General features: G+C 48.5%; 1 protein-coding gene across 2 annotated transcripts in view; it reads left to right on the top strand.

The window, feature by feature from the left end:
• LOC116953253 (uncharacterized) overlaps positions 1–21,798 on the top strand; it is a 305,948-nt gene that overhangs the window by 9,268 nt on the left and 274,882 nt on the right. For both annotated transcript variants that reach the window (XM_032973299.2, XM_032973298.2), the window contains exon 2: positions 16,264–16,434. In XM_032973299.2, coding sequence (XP_032829190.2) covers positions 16,264–16,434 — 171 coding nt within the window. The remainder of the gene's footprint in view (positions 1–16,263; positions 16,435–21,798) is intronic.

Raw genomic sequence — 21,798 nt, 5'->3', positions numbered from 1 at the left:
TTCGACTGTGAACCCATGAGGCTGCGAGGTTTCTAGAAAATGATAGCACAGCGAGCGACTTCTGTATGGTTGGTTTTGAGTCGTGTTCCCCTCTCTATGCGGGCTTTCTTCAGCTTCTCCAGTTTTATATGTCGGTGGCCATCCGCAAGTTAGTGTTGGGGGTCTCACTTGAGACTTTCACACGCAAAAGATCATTACTGTGTTATTAGTGGTCGTCCCTATGGCCAGACTGGGTCCTCTCATAACAATGTGGAATTTCCACCCCTGGTTCATGGAATCGGTGCTTGTGTGAACAGGTCAACGCTTTGACTTGTAACATTTTGTTACTTTAAATTATAACTCCGTCGGGTTTGGCTTGCGCTCGTTAAGTCTATCAAATCTTTACGATGTATTTATTAAAACAGAGTTCAAAGTCCGTGTAGTCGTGTCGCCAGTAATTCATATACAAGGGCCACTTTTCCTTGCCCTGTCCAGAGGTAAAACACATTCCTCTATTAATGCTCGAGATTGTCTGAAAAAAAAAATATATTAATCTTGTTTAGCCCTTTCCACCCACCACCAAAACCACTCAATCAACGCGTCAAATCACCACCACCAACACTGCCATCACCATCAGCGCTAACATCGCTGCTGTCACCACCACTAACATCATCACCACTGTCTCCACCACCTCCAATACCAACATAATCACTACCACGGCCTCCATCGCAGCTATTGCCAAAGACAAAAATCTCCCGTGTAGCCTTCACAGACTGTTAGGGCAAGTGTAGTTCGTGAGAACCTTTGAAGGCCGGCACGCCTCACGATGGGGTGGGTGACCCAAATCACGCCCGGCCGCCTTTGTCTCCCTCGTGGCAATTTTTACACATCGCACCAGATACTCATTTGAGGCTGAGTCGACCTAGAGGAAGCCCTGGATAATCGTCACTCAAGTCTTTGGATTAGACGCGCAACGTGCCAACCTCTACACTACCGCTCCCCATACTTCGATTACCACCGTCACCAACACCACAAACAACAACAATTCCACAATCATCACCACCACCACCAACAGCATCATCATCCTCATTACTGCAAGCACCACCACCGCCCACAACTACCAGCACCACCGTTACCAAAACAGCCACCAAAATTACCACAGCCAATGGCATTACCAGCAACACAAGAAACGACGAAATCATTACCACAACTATCTCTTTCGCCACGACCAACCGACATCATCATCAACACCACCATCACCGCCACCACCATAACCGCCACCACCCAAAGTGGGAACACATGCTTTGTCACGCTGTCAGATTGTATCCAGATGGCCCCGCTTGTTATGACATCGCTGGCGGCCACGTCGCGCCACATCGAGCGACGTCCCCATCTCCGCCAGCCCCCGGGTGCAGCGCCCGGACCTAGCAGTAACCTCCCCCACGTGGCCATGACCACAGCCACCGCCGATGATCACCCCGCAGGAGGAAACTCGGGCGTACGATCCGCGACTCAGAATTTTGGGGTTCAGGCGAGTTGTATAGGCGAGTTGTATAGCGAGTAACATAGCGGTGAGCGCTTTGCACGCTACGACCCAGCGACCGGTTTGAATTCTTACGGCCATCACCGGTGACGATTATCTGAGCCGGTCCTGGGCCTCCCCCTAGGGTTCGGGCGAGTGTGATACTGATGGCTATGGTGGAGGTTATGGTGGTGGTGATGGTGGTGATGGTGGTCACAGTTATAATAATGTCACAGAATTCGCTCGCTCTCGAAGAGAGGGGATAACTCAGAGGCAGGAGGTGGAACCACAGACAAGTGGGAAGGCAACAGCCAGGCAGTGAGCCGGTGCTAAATTCGTGCCCAAGCTCTGCGGCCCTCTCTATATATTAAGGTGTTATCAGGAAATTAATGAGCGCGTACGTGTGGGAGGAATTCGGAGCCACCACAAAACGGCCACACGTGCCGGCGGGCAACGCTGTACCCCACACAGAAGGGACAGATTTAAAGACATCAGTCCAAATTCTGATGTACTCTCTTCTCCTGGCGAGCCAGGGTGTGGCACCTCCTCGGCACCCACGAGAAGGGAATTTCACAACATCTGTGTGTAATCCACCAACCCCTCGCCTCCACGGCACCGGCTCAGAGGCGTGCAGCGGCCCGCTATCGGTGGTGGTGTTGGTGGTGTTGGTGGCGCGTGGGGTAGTGGCAGTTGTGGTCCTAGTGGAAGTGGTGCTAATTGGTGATGGTGGTGATTACAGTGGTGGATGCAGTCTGTCTTCTTCTTCTGGCGGATTGACCGACGTAGGTGCATAGCAAAAACTACAATTTCACATTCACGTGTTCAAGCCCAGACTACCCGCGTCAGGATCAGCGAAGCGTGATCGCTGTGATGTCTCCTTCGTGATTATAGATCGGGGCATTGCGTCCGTTACACGTTGCACGGTCTGTTCTGGATTACCACAGTCGCACACTGCTGGAGCGCTTAGGCGGAGGCAGTGATGCTTCTAGTTGTGTGGATCGTGAAGGTTGAGATGACGATGGTGGTATGGTGACAGTGACACTTGTGGTGGTGGTGGTGGTAGTGATGTTGATTTTTAGTCGTGGTGATGGTGATAATGTTGATAATTTTGACATAATGTTTGGTAATGTGGTTATACTAATTATTAAACATGTTCCGGTCCTCTCGGTTGTTTGAAATTCGTAGATGATGCGGGATGCAGCATCGGCCCTGGGGTGCCAAAAATGGCCTTGGGGTGGTCCCGCCCAAGCTGAGGTTAATAGGTGCTCACTAACAGTACTCGACCGCAGTCTTGGAGATAGTCGTCTTTGTTTGTGTAATGTTTTGTATCGTCGTGTCCTGGTCGGCATATCTCGGTATGAACCGAGTTCCATTTCCTCTCACGACCAATTACGCGGGGCGAACATTTGAATCGGTTGTGGGCCTCTACTAGGTCAGCTCAGCCTCAAGCGAGTACCCTGGTGCGGTGTGAAAATATCAGCACTGGGGAGACAAAGGCGGCCGGGCGTGGGTATTGGCCCACCAGCCCCCTTATGCTTTGCCGTCCTTTATAGCTGCGACTCCTGAACAGCAATTGCCCCGACGGTCTGTTTAAGGCTACGCGGGAGATCTGTGTCGTTGCTTATTACATTGTGTGAGTGTGTGTGTATGTTTACGTACTCAAATTCTTCAGTTGTAGTTGCGCTGAATGAGACAGAATATTTATTGTGGGGAGTCTGGCTTTTCAGATAAACATCGGCCAGAGAGAAAGTCCACAGGCGCACACGGCAGAGAGAGAAAAAAAACCCAACCCCATTTTGCTCAGCGAACACAAGTTGGGGAAAGTTTTATGTTAAATGTCAGAACGCTTTCCTAAAAAGCTTAGCATTGCTTAAATAGCCTATCCACGTTTGGGACTGAACGTTGCATAATGTACATTTTCAGCCATGCATTTAAATAAATGTAATTTTTTTTTTTATCAGTGATTAGGGTTCAATGGAACATGTCATTGTCATTTTCGTCGTCGTCATCATCAGCTGCACCTCCGATTAGCACGGTTGGCTACGTACGGTGCGAAATAAGTTCAACATACATACATACCACAGCATTGATTAACATCGTTTGCTGCATCATACCCGGCATTGCATCGCGTGTGTAAAATCAATTATGCCAAAATGTAATGCAATTCACTTCGTTGAGCTATCATTTGTGGCCAGGCCACTTCTGAAAACGAGCTACTATGTAGCTTAGTAGACCTTACCTGCTAAAAATGCATTATCAAAATATCAGTAGGATGTTGTATTAGACACAGATCAGGCTTGTTTCCAGCATAGTAATGTGGAATTTCCACTATTGGCTGTGGACAACCGATGACGATAGGTGGGGCCGTCCATGCTGTTTGAACAGAGAGACACATTCACTTCGGCTAGACTGTTGGGACTAGTGCTCTTAGAGAGCACATTAAGTCCGACATTGTCACATGAGGGTTAGCCAGCACCATGCCCGGCCACCGTTGCTATCTCCTCGTGCTCATGGTTATACACCACGGCACACCATTGAATCCATTTAGGCTAAGTTAACCTATCGGGGAGGCTCAGGACCTGTTCACATATTTTCCAACGATGCTAGCAGTGGCTGGGAATCGAACGAGGTAGGGTAACTGGGTTTGTAGCGCTAACAACTGCACCACCGCTCCTCACAGTGACACGAAGACAAAAATCCCCTTAACGGACTCTTGGGGCAAGTGCTGTTAGCGAGCACCTATGAAGGTGACACACAAACACACGCACACAAAGATGCACGTACACACATTGACACACAGAGACATGCACGCATACACACACAGATGCACTTTTTCCACACAATCTGTAAGTAGGCTAATTTTACATTAATCAGTGCATGACACCACAGGGTCTTTAACTAATAGCTTAAAAGTGCGGTGCCATTATTTGTGCAGAAACATGCGTAAGATTGATGCGGGGTAAACACAATCTCAGTCGCATTCGAACCTTGATCACGGAACACTTTTCAGAAAACGCTCCACACGTGGACGCGTTACGTAACGAGGCCTCTTGAAAGCGAGATTTAATTATTTTGTCGTCGGCTTTTTATTGTTAGCAAATGCTGCGACGCTTTGAGGGTAGCCTCCCTGAAGTTGAAGAAGAAAAAAGCAGATAGCGGGCTACGGAATTTGGCACTCCCCGATCGCTCTTGAAGGAGGAGGCATCTGCCAATTTGACACACGGATTTCGTTTACTTCACTCTGAAGAAGAAATTGGTCACATATTTTTTAATAATCGCGGGAGGAAGAGAAAGAAAAACAATTAAAGTGAAAAATTAAATATGGGCCCGAATAATGACCACATATGCATTGCAGTATTTATCTGAATCTTTCTTTACAAGTGGCAGTCTCTCTCGAGTTAAGTGTGTCCTTGTGCTCGTTGCTATTGTGTTCGGTTGATTAATTCATCTGTGTTGTTGCTCGAGTTCGTATAAAGGGCGGCTCGGTCGTCTTTGACGAATGGACGAGGTTCCTGCCGTGAGACTGTGCCATTTTTTGAGTTCACCTCCGGCTCTGAGCTGCCGATCGGTGATGCGCCTTCAAAGAGCAGCGTACTCCAGAACTCACCTCTGCGGGCAGTCAGCTGAGACGGCTTGCATTGGCTGAGACCCAATCAGCTCACAGGCGCTTTGATTGGCGAACGGTGACTGCTTTCAAAAGGCAATGGACGCGCGACTAACGGATATAAACAGCAACAACAATTCAAACACGTTCGTCAGGAACACAACGTGTGTCCTTAAAATTATAAATATTTATCAGGCAACGTTCCGGGGCGATGGTCCGTTCTTCATGGCTATGATTGCTATTGCGCACCACTTCCGATGCAGCAGCAGCTGATTTGTTCGCTAATGAAGAATGTTGAACGTTTTGTTGTTTTTTTTCTTCTTTGGTTCTTTCGGTAAAGTCACCACGTAGAATGAGAATAAAATAATAAATTGATAAAATAAAATAACGCAATAAAATTCTCACGACGTTTCGGCCACAACACAAGCGGCCTTCATCAGGTGAAGGGACGAGACTGTCTGGTAGGACAGCGCTGTTTGTCCAGCAGCCTTGTGGTGGCTTGCCATATTACAGCGCGATAGGAATGGTCATTATTGTTACCAGTGACATGTAAACATTTAGGTTACATCTCGAGAGTGGCTTTTCCCTCTAAATCATCGCGACCGTGAGTTGAGCGACACGAGTACAATTTTTTTTTATCTTCAAAAAGAAAATGTGTCCCCCCCCCCCCGATCCGTGCCGCGTGATTTGGTTTGTCTTTGAAGTTACTTTCTCTCGCAGCTTTCATGAAACAAATAATGTCTTGGTAAATTGTGAATGTGTCCTTTCGCCTTCGAGCCAGACATTGGAAACTTCTTTTGCTGTGATCATTCTCATTTCCAGCCGGCTGTCATGGACATGACAAAGGTGATTGCAATCGGCACACCTAGACACTCGGAGATGGGGTTAGCGGAACGCACAGTGATGGGATTATCGTTGGTTATGTACGGTGCGAACGAAGTTCAACCTGCACGCACACATACATACGATCAGCTTGAGTAGAGACCCTACCTCCAGCGGTGCCATGAGCAAGCAATTGCAGGGCTGCACCGTTACCTTTTAGTTATAACCAAGTTATATTTATGTATGTTGAACTTCTTTCGCACCGTGCGTAGCCAACTGTACTAATCGGAGGTGCGGAGGGAAGGACAAAAAGACTGAACGCGAAAAGCAGTTCTAAAGAAATTAGTTTTCAATCCAGATTTTAAATCTAGATTTTAAAGTGCGCTGAGTTTAGTTGCTCTCACATAAAATAAAATATTGTCCAGGCCTTTGTGAGTCCACATTTGGATGAAGGCTTCCCCACATCGTGTTGCTAACGGGGTTTGTTTGTTTCACCATACATCAAAGTAGGTTGGTGATTGGGGGTCCAGCATCAATTCAGATATCACCAGATGCCGATCTAACCACAGCCGGGAATCACGCTCAGGTGGCCCTTCAGCAATGTTTCGCTAGGTTGCTTAGCCCATCAACCTAGCGCAGCATCACCATCACTATCCCTCAATGGTCAGTAAAATGTGTCCCATTTTGCCCCGAGTCAAAAGCGACCGCTCAATACAGAGACCCGGACCTCCGACGCAGGAACGTGGAATTCTCACCCATGGCTTCGCTGCTGCCACCAGAACTGAGCACCACCCAAAGCCTATTGGAACAGGGAGACATTTTTCACTTTTCACATCGACTTGGAAGGGATTTGGGACGCTCCTTTTCCCCTCCAGGTCTTCCAATGGGGGACCCAAGTGAACAGTTGTAGCCCTGCAATTTACCCGCTCACATCACCGCTGTTGGAAGGGCCTCTTGGAGAGAGAGGGCTCTCGAGAGCCCTGCTTGGGGATGTTTTTGGCCTACTCTTCCACTCTGGCCAGACATCTTGGAAGAAATGTAAAAAAAGCTATATAAACTATTTTCCCGGTAAGGCCTATTAAGCTATGTAGCTATTTTTAGTAGCGACTTGCCTATCAAAAATGATATCTCAATACTCTAAATGCATGTTTCTTAAATGTGAATGGAAAAACTGGGACCCGGAGAGAATCCACGCGACCATGGGGAGAGAGACATGTAAACTCCAAATATATGGGAATCAGGGTAGGGATCGAACTCACAACTTCCTGCATAGCAGGCGAGGTAGTTAACATCCCACCACACTTTGCCATGCCAATTGGCTCTTTCCTGGGTAACATGGAGGATATACAAATATATAATTATATATATCACTAAAAAGGGGGTACAATTTGTGAAATGTGACCACTTGTCAGATTTTGACATTTCGCCTTTCAAACAAAATAACATTCATGATGGGTATCATATTTCCATCACAGAGACAGTTACTTTTTTTTTCTTAACATGAGTAATTGTGTAAAGTCCGGTCGGGCGGGATTTTTTTGCTTGGGACATTTTATTTTCCACCCGCGTTGTCATTAAGTGCTGTTTGAACGTCAATTCCGAGGTTACCTCTTGTTTTGTATTTTGACAAAAAGTCACGCTGGGTCACGCGTCGTCCGCCCAGGGTGATCCTGCTCAGCCACACACCCGACGCGATTCAAACGCAATGTCAAAGTGTGCGGCCCAGTGCTCGTCTCTTGAAACCGACAGCGCGCAATTCCACATTCCTGTGGCAGGGACAGGCGATTCCATTGGACAAGCAACCCCATTGGATTTTCTCACGCAAACTTATTTTCATCATCCACAGCAAGATGGTGGCATTGGATGAAATCCTGAGTGGGATGATGTGAGTTTAACACGTAGGCTTTCGCGATCAATATTATTCAAAATACAGGTTTTTGGGTTAGATCGCGTTATTTATAAATGTGTCGTAAGCCTCCACCACCGGACACGGCCAATCAGCAAAAAAGTGTCACGTTGACAAAAGACAAAATAGTTCACTGCTTTAGCCCACCGGTGTGTTGAAGAGTGAAAAACTGTAAATGTTGTGGATTCACTCTTCAACACACCGGTGGGCTAAAGTAGTGAACTATTTTGTCATTTGTCAACGTGCTGATTGGCCGTGTCAGGTGTTGGAGGGTTATGCCACATTTATAAATAACGCGATCTAACCCAAACACCTTTATTATGAATGGCATGATGTGAACTCAGGGCCTTCTACTTTAGAGTCGAATTATCTGCCACAACACTGCCAGGAATTATATACTGCACTCTTAGGAGCCTTGTGGGGGTCTTCATTGGGCACTGAGCCACTTCCTACAAATCCCAAGGTTTGAATCCATGTTTTAGCCTTCCCTGATTGATCCGCGTGTTCAAACAGAGTGAGTTGATGGTCTCCGTCTGGTCACCAATGATGTATACGCGAGTGAGTACGTGTATGTACGCTTGAAATGAGTGGGTTATCGAGTAATGCACTCTTACTTGCCCGATAAATAAATCCGTATTGTTAATGTTTTTACGCCCTTAGGCGTTGCCGATTTCTGATTTGGCCCATGGACTCCCAAGTCTTACCTCGATCACATGATAACCGTTGCGTCTGCATCTGCTGTTTTATTCTGCCGCCTCCTATCTGATGAATCGTCCTGAGCGAGAGTTGGATACTCCACATTCATGTGACCAAGGACCTGCCCATCGTCCACGAGAACCACAGCTCTAGCTGCAGTAGTTACACGGCGATGACGGTCGCGATGCTGCCACTGCTAATGATGATGAGGATCATGATTGCACGTATAACTTACGTTGAACGATCTCAAAACAAAAAAAAACCGCTTTAATCAGCGGCAAATTAATGCCACAAATAAAATTACACAGATTAGAAAACCGGATGATCGTAGATGGCTTGTCCAAATAATATTTTTTTGAATTCTGCAGTCCTAAATAATATTTTTTCAAGCCCTTTTCTCCCGACGTGTCCAAATTAAAGTGTTTTATAAACAAACACAGCTCCCCCCCCCCGCTCTCTCTCTCTCTCATCGCCGTTCAAATAATCGCTGTCTCCACGTTTAAACGAGGAAGAGAAAGGGCCCTGTCAGCCAAATTGCAAATTATCTGCCCCTGTGATATCACGCACAGAAATTATATCATTTGTGTCGGTGTCAATTATGGCTAAAATCAACAAATAATATGTTCATCTGTAACTATAGAGCAAAAGTCAAGAGAGCCTACGTGCGTTGGCACGTAATTTCAACGCAACCTCATCAAGGTTACGGCCGACGTTATAAAATGCAACCTAGCGCTTGAAAGCATTCTGACATTTCTGTTAATTTGCCATATATCGACCACAGGTGACACGGTGGCGCAAGACCACAGAGGGCCTTTAACTAACATCCACCTCAGAGCAGACTGTGTCCCTGGCGAATGCAGCGGGAATGGAACACTCTCTGTCCAGTGGCGAGCGCTCGGGAACCTCTCAGTACAAATGTATCAGTTGAAACATCTGTGTTCCGTGGGTGTGTGTGTGTGTGCCTGTGAAAGGGATAGTCGGGTATTAGTTAGCCTTTAATATGTTCTCGCTAACAGAGCTTGCCCCAACAGTCCGTGAAAAGCTAGACGAGTTTTTTTGCTGTCCTTGTTTGGTTTGGCCAGCGGAGGCACAGTGGTTAGCGTGCTGCGATTATCGCTCAGGGCCAACATCAACACCACTGACGATTATCTGAACTGGTCCGGGCCTGCTCTAGGTCGACTCAGGCAACCTTTCAGTGAATGACCCTCGGACATGATAGGAAAATCACTTTGGCCGACTTTTGTGAATAAAGAGGTATTTATCGAAGATGTGCGCAGAGCGAACACGATGCGTTATTATCCACGGAGTTGAGCAAGCTTTCTCGGTCTCAGTTGAGAGACGCAGCGACGGACAGAGACAAGCAGAGAGGCCGCTGGAAGAGGACTTCGGTGAAGGTCACGGATCGTGGCCTCAACGGCCCAAAAGTTCAAAGGGCTAATAGAAGAGCTGGCCAACTTTATAAATCACAGCGAAGCCCTTTGCACCGCCTAGAATCGCAACGCTAAGTCGCCACCCCGCTGGTTGACATCTGTCGTGATTAACGAGGCGGTCGCCATTCTTTGCGACTCCTTCCGATCCTGTGGCCAGGATTCTCGTTCGTCCGTGCGCAGCGCAAGCCAAACGCCCTGCGGCGAGTTCCGTTTGCCCGCTCAACATGAGCAAGGTCGAAGCGGTCATGTTTCCGCACTTGAGCTGGTCGAAATTCCACATTCTTATGGCGAAGGTGAAGCTATGTGGGGGGGGGGGGGGTTGTCCTCACCACATCGCCTGGTGTGTAGGAGTTCGTGGGTCCGATCCCGACCCTGACGCCTGCTGTATATTTGGAGTTTGCATGTCTCTCTCCCCGTGGTCGTGTGGATTTTTCTCCGGGTCCTCCACATTTAGAATCAACGTGCGTTTAGAGTAAATTGGCTGTTATGAATTTCCACGCGACAAGCCACTTCGGTGAGCGATTATTTGTGATAGCCAGGTCGCCTCTGAAAAAGAGCTACATAGCTCAGTGGTCCTTACCAGGAAACATTTTAAATAGTCCCTATTCATAGGACACTTGACCATCCGACAAAAGTGGCACTTGCCTTAAATCCACCCTGGACGGACGAAGGGCCAACCCGACCCTCAATCTGATGTTTTTTGTCGACTTCTGCCGGGCGCGTGCCGATGTCTCTCTCACCAACTGGACCGGGCTCCGATCGCCGGGGCGGCTCGGATCTCTCACCCCCTCCCTCCCGGAGTGTCTTGCTGCTCGAGTCAGCCGTGTAAATTCCACATTGCTATGGCCGAGGCCAACAGCGGCTCACGCGTACGGAGCGCCGAGTAGAGTGCTAGCCCGCCCGCCCGCCCGCCCGCCCACTCGCGCTTCTGGCCGCGATGATTGAATTTGTTTTGATTGCAGCGCAAGGTTTGGTTACCGTGCGCGCCCGCCGTAGGAAACAATGAGAGAGCGCCCTTCGCGCCGCTCTCGGGCAACCGCTGGGTGATTGAGAGCGATGCTCTCTCACGTCCGGGGGGGGGGGGGGGTGTTCGAGAGGGGTGCTCTCGGCACCAGAGACGGCTGGCTGCCTCTGGCCGTGGCCCGGGTCTCTTTCCATGACTTCATCAGGTGGGAATGGCTCCAGAGGATGAACGTGGGAGGGAGGGGGCTCGCGGCTAGACGGAGCGCAAGCGCAAGGAGGGGGGGGGGGTGACTTTATGGGGGGTTTCTGTGCTCGTGCGTAATTATTCATATGCGGTGTACATATATATGTACACATATATTTATACACAGGAGGATGCATGAGTATCGAGTCAATATATGAAGACAAAGACCAAATATCCCCCGTATAGCCTGAACCGACAGTTGGGGCCTAGTGCTGTTAGCGAGCACCCAATTCAGGACGCCACGGCACAAAAAGGGGGGTGGGTGACCAACACCACGCCCGGTCACCTTTTTCTCCCCAGTGCTGATATTTACACACCACAGCAGTTACTCGTTTAGGGCTGAGTCGACCTAGGCGAGACCCAGAACCGAGAAACTGATTCAGATATTCGTCACTGTTGTTGGTTGTGAGCGGGTCGCTGGGTTGCTAGCGAAATGTGTTCACCACTGCGCCACCACTCCCCGTGTACAGTACAGTATACACACTATATATATCTAGGGACACGCGGTGGGAATGCTGCTGTAGTATTATGGTAAGCGTGGTGGATTTGCAATGCAGAGGTCTCCGGCGAGCTGTGTCGTCCAGAGTCTTGTTAAGTACCCCCACAAACCTCATCGAGCATCCGGTGACTCTCTATGGACCGAACATTTTTTTAAAATATATAAATGGCATTTCATGGCATTACAGTAATTTTAGTTGTACTCGGAAAGGCATGAGCCTTGTAAAAAATTAAATAAAAATTGGCATAGCGTCTTAGAAATGTGGTTACAAATGTGGCTCACTTTAACCCAACTCTTAATTGTAATCAAAACACGATTCGTCATTCTTCCTTAAGAGTCACAGGTTAGTGCCCATCAGCCAGTATTGTAAATTGCACATTCCTATGGTGGGGTTAGGTAGGCAGTGATAGGTAAATCAGTCTTGGGCACCCCCTTCATCTACCCGCACTGACCAGTGTGGTGAAGTGTGACTCAAACCCCCATGAGTGACACGGCATAGCGAGTCCTCATCCAAGCAGTGGACTGACACTGGGCTGTAAATAGTTATTGCTATTATTAATATTCTCCATAATATCACAGGGATCGTGATTGGGAGTTAAACGTTCTGCACTACGGGCCACCCGGGCTAGTTTCTTTTGTTTTTTTTAAATGTCCCAAGAAAGAGAAACAGAGGCGTTTAACAATGCAGCTAAACGTGGAAATATTATACCGCAAGGGCAGAAATGAATGATTTGACCAACATCCGCCAAGTAGAATTTGAGCGCCCTCAAAAGTAGTAATCTTGAGCGGCAACGCTTCAGAGACCGGCTTGCAAAGTGACATCGCCGGTGTGACATTTTCTTCTCTCCAAACAAAAAAAAACCCACAGCCGGATAACTCTGCAGCCTGCCAATTCGGGATAATTGCATCCATCTGTGCGGCCGGGCAGCTGTTGGTGCTGATTGCCGAGGCTTTGAAGGAACTCATAATTTTCACTCTCAATTTGAGCACCACAAATCTTTAGGAACACGAAACCGCCTTTGTACATTCGCTTCCTCACCGGAAGTCACGGCTGCCTAATGATGGCGAGGCAAAGTGTCTCTCTGCACAGATTAGGGTCCCGTAGTGCTGAGTGCCATTGGTGGCTCTGAGCCAGTGGTACCAATTCCACATTACTCTGACGGGGGGGGGAGGGGCGAGATTTCTCACGGAGCCCACTGCTGACATCCCTCAAAGTAGCGTTGATTTACTGGCACTGGGTATATTCTGCAGGTAGATTAGATAGATATTGATACATATTGATAGCTATTGATGGATATGCTGTCGATAAGTTCTGCAAATAGATTATGCAGATAGGAAGATTATGTAGTTGATGCTGCTGCTCATGATTAATGATGAAGATCATGATCACTGGAGAAGAAATACACTTGACATTTGACCTTTGACCTTTGCACTCGCAGTCGAGGGAACATTGCACAGATATAAACACGTTGTGCTTGCGTGCGCATAGTTACTTAAGTACATCTTAATTCTTGTATTGCATATGTTTACGTTCCATTTACAGAAACTATTCACACACTAAATAGCACTTCTGATCCTAACATTATTAACGCGTAAGCATATCGCCGATTTGTTGGGGTCGAATCTGGGTATCAGCCGCCGATGATTGAACCAAGCTCTCAAGTGCGGTGGGTTGATGGTTTTGATGAGGTTTGGTCGACCAAACCACCCTAGTTTCCCTTTACTCGTGGGGCGTGTCTGAGCAATTAAAACATGTTTAGCTCGATTGCGTCATCGTGGAGCGCCATCCAGTGATGGGTCAGAGAGGCCGATTAAGTGACTCGGAAGGCGTTCTGTGACATCTTCTTCTGGGGGTTCCTCTCTGAATTGGTGCGAAGCTACACCGCTTGCCATTCATCACCATTACGTAACACAAAGCGCCTGCTTCATTTATGGCGGACAGTTTCGGAGGGTTTAGGTCGCAACTTGTTTTGAAATGAGAGCGGATGTTTGCGATACACAAGCCGAATGTAACGTGGAATAAAAAGAACGAGTTCGCAAATCGTAAAAAATTATTAAATTCCCCATCATAACAAGCGTAAATTTTCATCCGAGCAGTATACAGCTAAACCTTTTAAAGTTGTCCACGGTAAACAGAATATTTTAAAGCAGTGCAATTTGTTTGAAATAGTCTCCGCGGAATATTCATCGAGCCATTTAATTTACAGCGCGATCATCAGAGTGCTTTCGAAGAGCAATATCAAGCACAGGAAGCGGATGGCTGTTTTATTTACTCTCACGCATTCGCCATGTTATCAATACTTGATAAATATTTAATCCCACAACAAGAACATCCAACATCACACATACGCGCTACGAAATTGGCGAAACATCAAAGCCACCCTCGCACTGCTTAAACGTAGTCCTGAGACTTATCAAGATAATTTGCAACAAAAACGTACAGCCCATTGTCAATCCACTGCTAGATGAGTCCCGTCCCATGTCGTCTGGGTGGCGGTAACGTTTCAGGCCACGCCTCTTCCTCCCATAATGTATGCTTCCTGAAGAAGATACATTGCCCGAAACGTCGCCTATGATATCATTTATTAAGGACACATTGTTCACGACGAAAGTGCCGAGCTCTTATGCGTGTTGGCCGCCCATCCAATCACCACCCAGGCTCAAAATCTCAGCCAAGCTTGCGAGGCCGGGCGCGAGACCGGGGGCGAGACCGGGCGAGGCGCGTGCCGGGCGCGTGCCGGGCGAGACCGGGCGCGAGACCTGGCGCGTGCCGGGTGATTTGATTGCAGGCGACGGCCGTGCACGAGGTGGCGGCGGCCGTCGTGTAGGCCCCAACGGACCCGCACGGCGTGGGGAAGTGATCATCCAGCAGTGGATTGACAAATTCGCTTACAACACATGATTCGGAGCTGTGGAAAACTAAAACTATTAAACGTTGATTTTTTTTTCACCAGATAATGTATATTACACTTCTTTCACACCGTACGTAGTCAACCGTGCTAATCGGTGGTGCGGGGGAAGGACAACAAACTGAGCACGGAAATCAGTTCTGAAGAAATTAGTTAAGGTAAAGCCCAATGAGCTATATAGCTCTCTTTCAGAAACGACCTGGTCACAAACGATAGCTCAGCGAAGTGGCATATCAAGTGGAAATCTATATCAGGCAAATACTCAAAACGCATGTTTATAAATGTGGAGGGAAAAACCAGAGGACCCAGAGAAAAATAAACGCGACCACGGGGAGAGAGAGAGACACGCAAACTCCAAATATACAGCAGCAGCGGTCAGGCTCGGGATCGAACCCACGACCTCCTGCATACCAGGCGAGGTAGTCAACATCTCCCAGTCATCGTGGTGATGATGAGAGAGACGCGCAGATGCGATGACGCAAGTCTCAAGACGTCGAAATCTGTGATTGAAACCCACTCGGCACTGCATCTGCAGCTGTTACGGCTGGAGTACATTCGATACGAACCGGTGGTGTGCACTATTTACGTGGTTGACTGGGTACGATGCGCATTGCGTATATGTATGCACGCATTGTAAATTGCGGGATTGTAAAGTGTGTGTGCGTACGCGTCGTGGGGTGTTCTTGTCACGTGCGCAATCGGTCATTACCACAGACACCTTTTGGAAACGAGATGCTCCATCTCAAGGGATTTTCCAGGTGGAATATCTGAGTAAAATAAAATTAAGTACAATTCATAATTAATGTTTGGGCTTAGGCCAAGTAATGATTTATCAAAATTTGTGTTGAAAGACCCTCCACCACCTGAAATAGCCAAAAAAAACCTGCCACATTTGTAAGCGTTTAACAGCACGCCAATTGTCATTGTTCTATCCCACCGGTGAATTGAAAAACAATTATCACGGTAACATTTAGCAGCAATTAGATACGGTGTTCCACTTGAAACTGCGCCAAGCATTGTCAGGAAAATCCAGGAAGTTAGAAAGAGAAGTCAGAATAATCACGCCATCTGACCCGGCTTCTTAAATGAGTGCCATTATGATTCATATAACATTGGCTGCCAAAACCTACGTGTTTGGCATAAATATGGTTAGTCCTCACTTAAAACGCACGGTATTCACACAACGTGTTTTTGCTCTAACGCGGTTCTTACATTGGGGAACACTTTTCGCACAACGCGCACCGTTATGACGTCGGAACGTGCACCGTTATGACGTCGGAACGTGCGCCGTTATGACGTCGGAACGTGCACCGTTATGACGTCGGAACGTGCGCCGTCATAACGTTGGACCTCGTTAAGCGAGAACTTATTGCTCATTGAGTTATAAATCGTCGCTGTGTGTGCGGTTAGCGAGTCGCGCTGCGAACCCGGCGACCCCGAGTCCAATTGTAGCTCACGGCCACCAACACCATCAGTCACGATTATCCGAAACGGTCCTGGGCCTCCCCTAGGTCGACTCAGCTTCAAACGAGTACCTGGCGCCGCGGCGTGTAAACATCGCCACTGGGGAGACAAACGCGGCCGGGCACCGGTTGCTGGCCACCCACCCCGTCGCTTGCCGCGCACTCACAAGCGCGCACCTCGCACCCACGGTCAAGTCCAGGCTGATCTGTGTCTCTGTCCTCACAGGCGAGCCGGTGGACCTGCTGAAATCCCTCGACTTGGAGAGTCTCCCCGAGGGGATTTCTCGGACGACGGGGTTCTGCTCGGAGCGGCGCGGCGGCGGCGGTGCCGGCGACGCCGCCTACAGCGTCACGCGCGAGGCGCAGCTCAGCATCCCCACCAAACACCTCTTCCCAGGTGCGGGGGGGCGGGGCGGGGTGGGGGGGGCAGGAGTGGGTGGGGGGGCTGGGATGGGGGAGGGATCGTGGGAGCAGGAGTGGGTGGGGGGGTTGGAGTTAGGGGAGGGAGGATGGGAGCAGGAGTGGGGCGGGTGGGAGCAGGAGTGGGTGGGGGAGGGGGATGGGGGAGGGAGGATGGGAGCAGGAGTGGGGTGGGTGGGAGCAGGAGTCGGTGGGGGAGGGGGATGGGGGAGGGAGGATGGGGAGCAGGAGTGGGGGGGTTGTAAGCAGGTGGGGGAGGGTGGAATCAGGAGTAGGGGGGTGGGGAAGGGGTTGGGCGAGGGATGGTGGGAGCAGAAGGGAGGGGGGGCTGGATGAGGTGGGAGCAGGAGGGGGGGCAGGATGAGGTGGGGGAGGGGGGATGGGGGAGGGAGGGGGGATGGGAGCAGCAGGATGAGTTGGGGGAGGATACTCGCAAAGCAACAGGAAATGCATCACGTGGCGCTGCAATATAAAACTAGGCAGCCGTTGAAGTCGTCGCAGGGAGGTTCTACCAAATACATATTTGTTTATCTCTAAAATCCGACTCAAATTAGCACAGAGGAGGCCCTCAACCTCAAGTTTACAGCCCTCCGCCATCGGTGGAAATTCCACGTTTCTATGGCGGGGGCGAGCACTGGCTGTGCCTCCAGTACGAATAACAGATTCACTTTAACGTTGTTCAACTGCAGTTCGTAAAACAGGAGCATGCCACGAGTCCCGCCCCCCATCCCCCGCACCATATCACCGCCACGTTACAAGCGGTGATGTTGTCGTGTCGCACCATGCGGTCAGACGCACAAGAATGAGAACGACCTCAGTACATTGTCTCCGTCACACAACCATAGCGCCATCGATAAACCACGGAAAGCAATCAGCAAAGCAATTCCTTCTCACGGGTACATTCACTACTGGTGTGCACCTTCGATTGGTGCATACTTTCGTCGTAAAAAAATATATATTTTTATATTTTTTGTCAGGAAACTAAAAAAAATTTAAACGAAGAAGAAAACACCCTGGTTGTCTCGATCGAGCAAGATTTTTGTGATTCGAGCCGACACGAGGATCGGCGGGCGTCATGTCGCACGATGCATCGTTACGGAATTCCCTGGCGGTTACCGAGGGGCCGGGTGGCTCGGCGGATTGGTGCCAATGTCAGAGGCAATCCCGTGCCAAGCCGGCTCAGATCTTGCATTCGAATCCCAAGGTTTCTCCCATTGGTGAATGAACCGGGTTTGTCGAACGGTGATGGTCTGGGTCACCAATTGCTGCACACAGCCACGAGAAATGAAATGAACACCCTCCCTCGAAATTGAATTAATATGTTTTTGTTCTGCTTAATTCAGTTGATGTATTGGCCCGAGGAATACGGTTTTTGGTCAAATGCTCACTCTGAGAATTCCAAATGGAAATGCATTCGTCTTGAGACACGATGCCAATAGCACACACGTGGTATAAACACGTACAAATGTGAAATGTATCATTTTCATGACAGCAAAGTGTGATGCCTGTACGAGACAGTAGAGCAAGTAGGTTTACAGGATATGCGTGCAATGGGGTTGAAGAGTTCTCAACATACGCATAGGTTTTCTCTGGGCACTGCATTTTGTTCCAATGATAATTATCATCAACCATGATCAATCCGCTGCTGGATGAAGGTCTTCCAATGCAGGTGCAACTGTCCACGGTCCTGCACTCTCACAATCCCTGCGCTGACTTCATCGCTTCAATAATGGTTACAGGTATTCATTTTATCCGGATTAATAATAACAATAAATGGAGGTGTAGCTGGGTTAGTCAAAGTAGTTTCTATCGGCCGTAGTCAGGTACACTCGCCAAGCACTTCTGGGATTATACCCCGTGTGCGATGAAAGCAGAACTCATGTGTGGTGAGTTTATTTTCTAAACCCAGTCACCGATGACTTCACAAAAACACCCCCCAATCCTCATTTATTATATTTAACAATTCGTTCTGATCCTTATCCATTGCTGGCATGATCAACTGATTGGAAAGCTTCCCTCTTCAGGCCCAATGGTAAGTTGCTTTCCATTGTGAAATTCAATCTTCAATCAGCACTCCATCCTCCTCTTGATAAAAGCTGTATTTCTTCACATTAATTCTGAAATGCTTTCAAAAGTTGCCCAAGGTGTGTGTGTATATACGTGTATTATACAGCTGTGTGTGCAAGTTGTGTCCCTCCGACAATTATTGTATTCCGATTAGCAAGCTCTCGTTGCATGTGGAAATCAACAAAGTGGAACAGACGCTCAAAAGTCGCGCAAAGAAGCGTGGACAGATGAATTATTGGAAAAAAGCTTAGAGAAAGAAAGAGGAGCAAACGAATCTGCGGCGAAACGCAACTGGGAGACATCGTTCTGAGGACGACGGAGAATAAGTGACCTTCTACAGGGAACGTCACTGGTAGAAACCATGGCCGATGGGTCGAGACTGGCGATGGAGCGGCAGCCTAAGGAAGGAACGCGTCAAGAGAGTTGACGGAGCGATGAGATTAGTTGACGCGCGGGCTGCGGATGGTCGTAGCATCGCAGGAGCATGGGTTTATGCGATGGCATGCGGGAGACCATCCAGCAGTGGATAGACAATGTCTGCTTTTACTGATGATGATAAACACTTCATTCAACATAGCTGCTCCATTTGAAGATGATCAATTGTAGACATTGGGTGATGGAAACAATGGGAGATGGGGTTCGCCAGGCTCGTGATGCGTTGTGCTAACCGGAATCAGAATATGTATTTATAATGGAAGAATCCGATGAGCTTTAAAGCTCTTTTTTCACAGATGTCCAGTCGGGGCGGGTAAGAACGTTTGCAACAGTAAACAGTACAAAAAACCACGACAGTCGTGCAAAGTACAAGAAACGTGAACCAATCACCCAAACACATACACAATAAAACTCAAACATCCCGAGCCTACCAGACAAAGCCCATTGAGGTATTAACTTGTACTGGTAGGAACGAAGTTGTAAACTGAGTGTACCAGCCTGCAATAGATTAATGTGTCCGTCCGTCCGTCCCCTTTCAATATTTAACGAAGTGAAATCTCGTGCTGTTGGGTGTACAATCAGCAATAGACAGCGCAGAGACTTGATACGTCTTATTGCACCCAACATTTGGAAGTCACGTAACAGGAATGCGTAACAATGTCATAAAATTGCGCAAAATTCCAATGTTCCTACCAGCCCACCCTGCAGGGACCTGTTTATTATATTTAAAAAGCGACCTAACCGCAAAGGATAGATCGACAAGGTGGCATGTGTAGCAGCAACACAGTCTAAACAGTCTAGACGCGTGGATGACTTCTACATGCGACTCAGCTCCTGAGGACCAGGACGAATGAATCGTGCACGTGCGTTGATGCGTGCGTTGAACTTCTTTCGTGCTGATCGGAGGTGCATCAAGCGGCGGTAGTAGTAGTAGTAGTGGTAGCCGGGTTCTCAGCGGCGTGCGCGTGTCTTCTGGCGCGTTACAGCTTTCGCAGGGAAAGTCGGTACAGTAAGATTCTTCTAAACGAAACACACGGAGGCGCGCTCTGGGACATGGTTGGGGTTTTTTTTTTTTGGAGCTCGAAATGAAACTTGTAAGAGTCGCGTGTACTCCTGAAACATGGCAGGAAATGTTTTGGGCACCTCAGCCTCTGCCAAGAAAACTTTTGCCAAAGTTGTTTCAAAATTATTTATAACTATTACTACTATACGTGTGCGGAGAGGAATGTTAGAACCACGGGGGAGTTTGTAAAGAGAAATCCGTTTAAAGAGTTCTGCAGGTGGGGCTGTTGGATTCGCGTTGTTGTAGCGAGCACATGTCTCTGCGTGGATTTGTGAGCAGATAAATTCCACGTTGATTATAATTCATCATTATAATGAACATCTTTGTTATGACATCGGTGTATGACTTGAGTCCTTTTCATTTTACACGACACGTAAACGTTAAGCGTCGTTGTTGAGAATTTAAGGAACAAACTCAAATAAGCAGACGACACTCCTCCTCCACGTACTGTCTCTCCACATTAATAAAATTAACATTCGTTCCAGCAGCCACACGGCCTTCTGGGAGCGCGTAAAACAGAGAGGGGGGTGGGGGGGGGCTTGGTTCTTAAACGCGAGGCAAATTCTCCCAGCATTGGTGTTAAGCAAGCCTGGCACTGCTGATGAGACCACCAAATGTCGAACCCCGTCCACGCGTGGCTTGTGTTGAACGAATGCTGCTGAAACGATGCGCTCCCAGAAAGGCCGTGCAGAGGGGAGAGGAGGAGGGATTCGGGGGGGGGGGGGCATAGTCCCAATATTCCAAGCTTTTTAAAACTGAAAACTGACCTGTGCGTTAATACAACAATAAAAAACCCAATGTCTTTTCCCTTTTGAATATCGAAAAAAATACTAATTTTCACGCTGTCATGGGGGGAATTCGGGGGTGGGGGGGGGTTATTGCCCCAACAGCCACTGATTCATGACACAACCGATTATGTACGTTGGACTTCTTTCGCACCGTACGTAGCCAATCGGAGGTGTGGGCGGATTAAAATTGAGTCAAAAGCAAAATCTAAAATACAAAATCACACGGAGGCCGGAGGAGGCGGCGGCTAAGCCCTATCGGTGTGGGGGGAGGAGGAAAGACCGCGGGACGCCCGGAAGATGCGAGACGCGGACGCAGAGTGGGTCAGGATGACGGCCGTGGAGCAGAATCGATCATAATGAGGGCGTCGCAGGAGATAGGCAGGAGGAGCGAACGTATGATGAGTCTGGGTTCGCGTTTGCCACCGGTTCTAGGTTTGACTCGGAACAAACCTGGGAATTGGCGTCCGTGTGTGTATAGAGCAAGGCAGGAATTGATTTGCACCGATATCTGGTACCGGTGTTGCTGTGCTGAGCTTTACTGCAATGGGCTACTGGACGATTGTGATAAAACTCGTGCCGACTGATAAATATGATCCTGATGCCGGTACCCCGGGGTAACAAATAATACAACATGGCCGAGGCAATTAAATATTTTATTTCTGGGACACTATTTTTTTCCCAGGGATGTACTTAACTCCGCGACTGGGGTACCAATCAATCCGAAATCAGTGCCACACTCTGGAGATGTCGAAACACAGCGAGGACGATTGCGAAGAAAACCCCGAACGCACGGGGTACGCACCGTAGTGGTGCATCATCGTGAGCACAGCTCGTCGAGATGAGTCGATTGCCGCATCGCCGACCATCAACAGACTAAAAATTACTGCATCACGAACATTATGCGAGAGCCGGGGTTCTATGGTACCCCTGGGTACCGCCATAAGGTTAATATACCCGGGTTTGTACTACCGTGGAATAGGTGGCAACC

This window comes from Petromyzon marinus, chromosome 50 (assembly GCF_048934315.1).
Source record: "Petromyzon marinus isolate PM22_M1 ecotype Great Lakes invasive population chromosome 50, UKy_Petmar_22M1.pri1.0, whole genome shotgun sequence".
Classification (NCBI taxonomy): Eukaryota; Metazoa; Chordata; class Hyperoartia; order Petromyzontiformes; family Petromyzontidae; genus Petromyzon; species Petromyzon marinus.
This window is presented reverse-complemented; position numbering and strand designations above follow the sequence as displayed.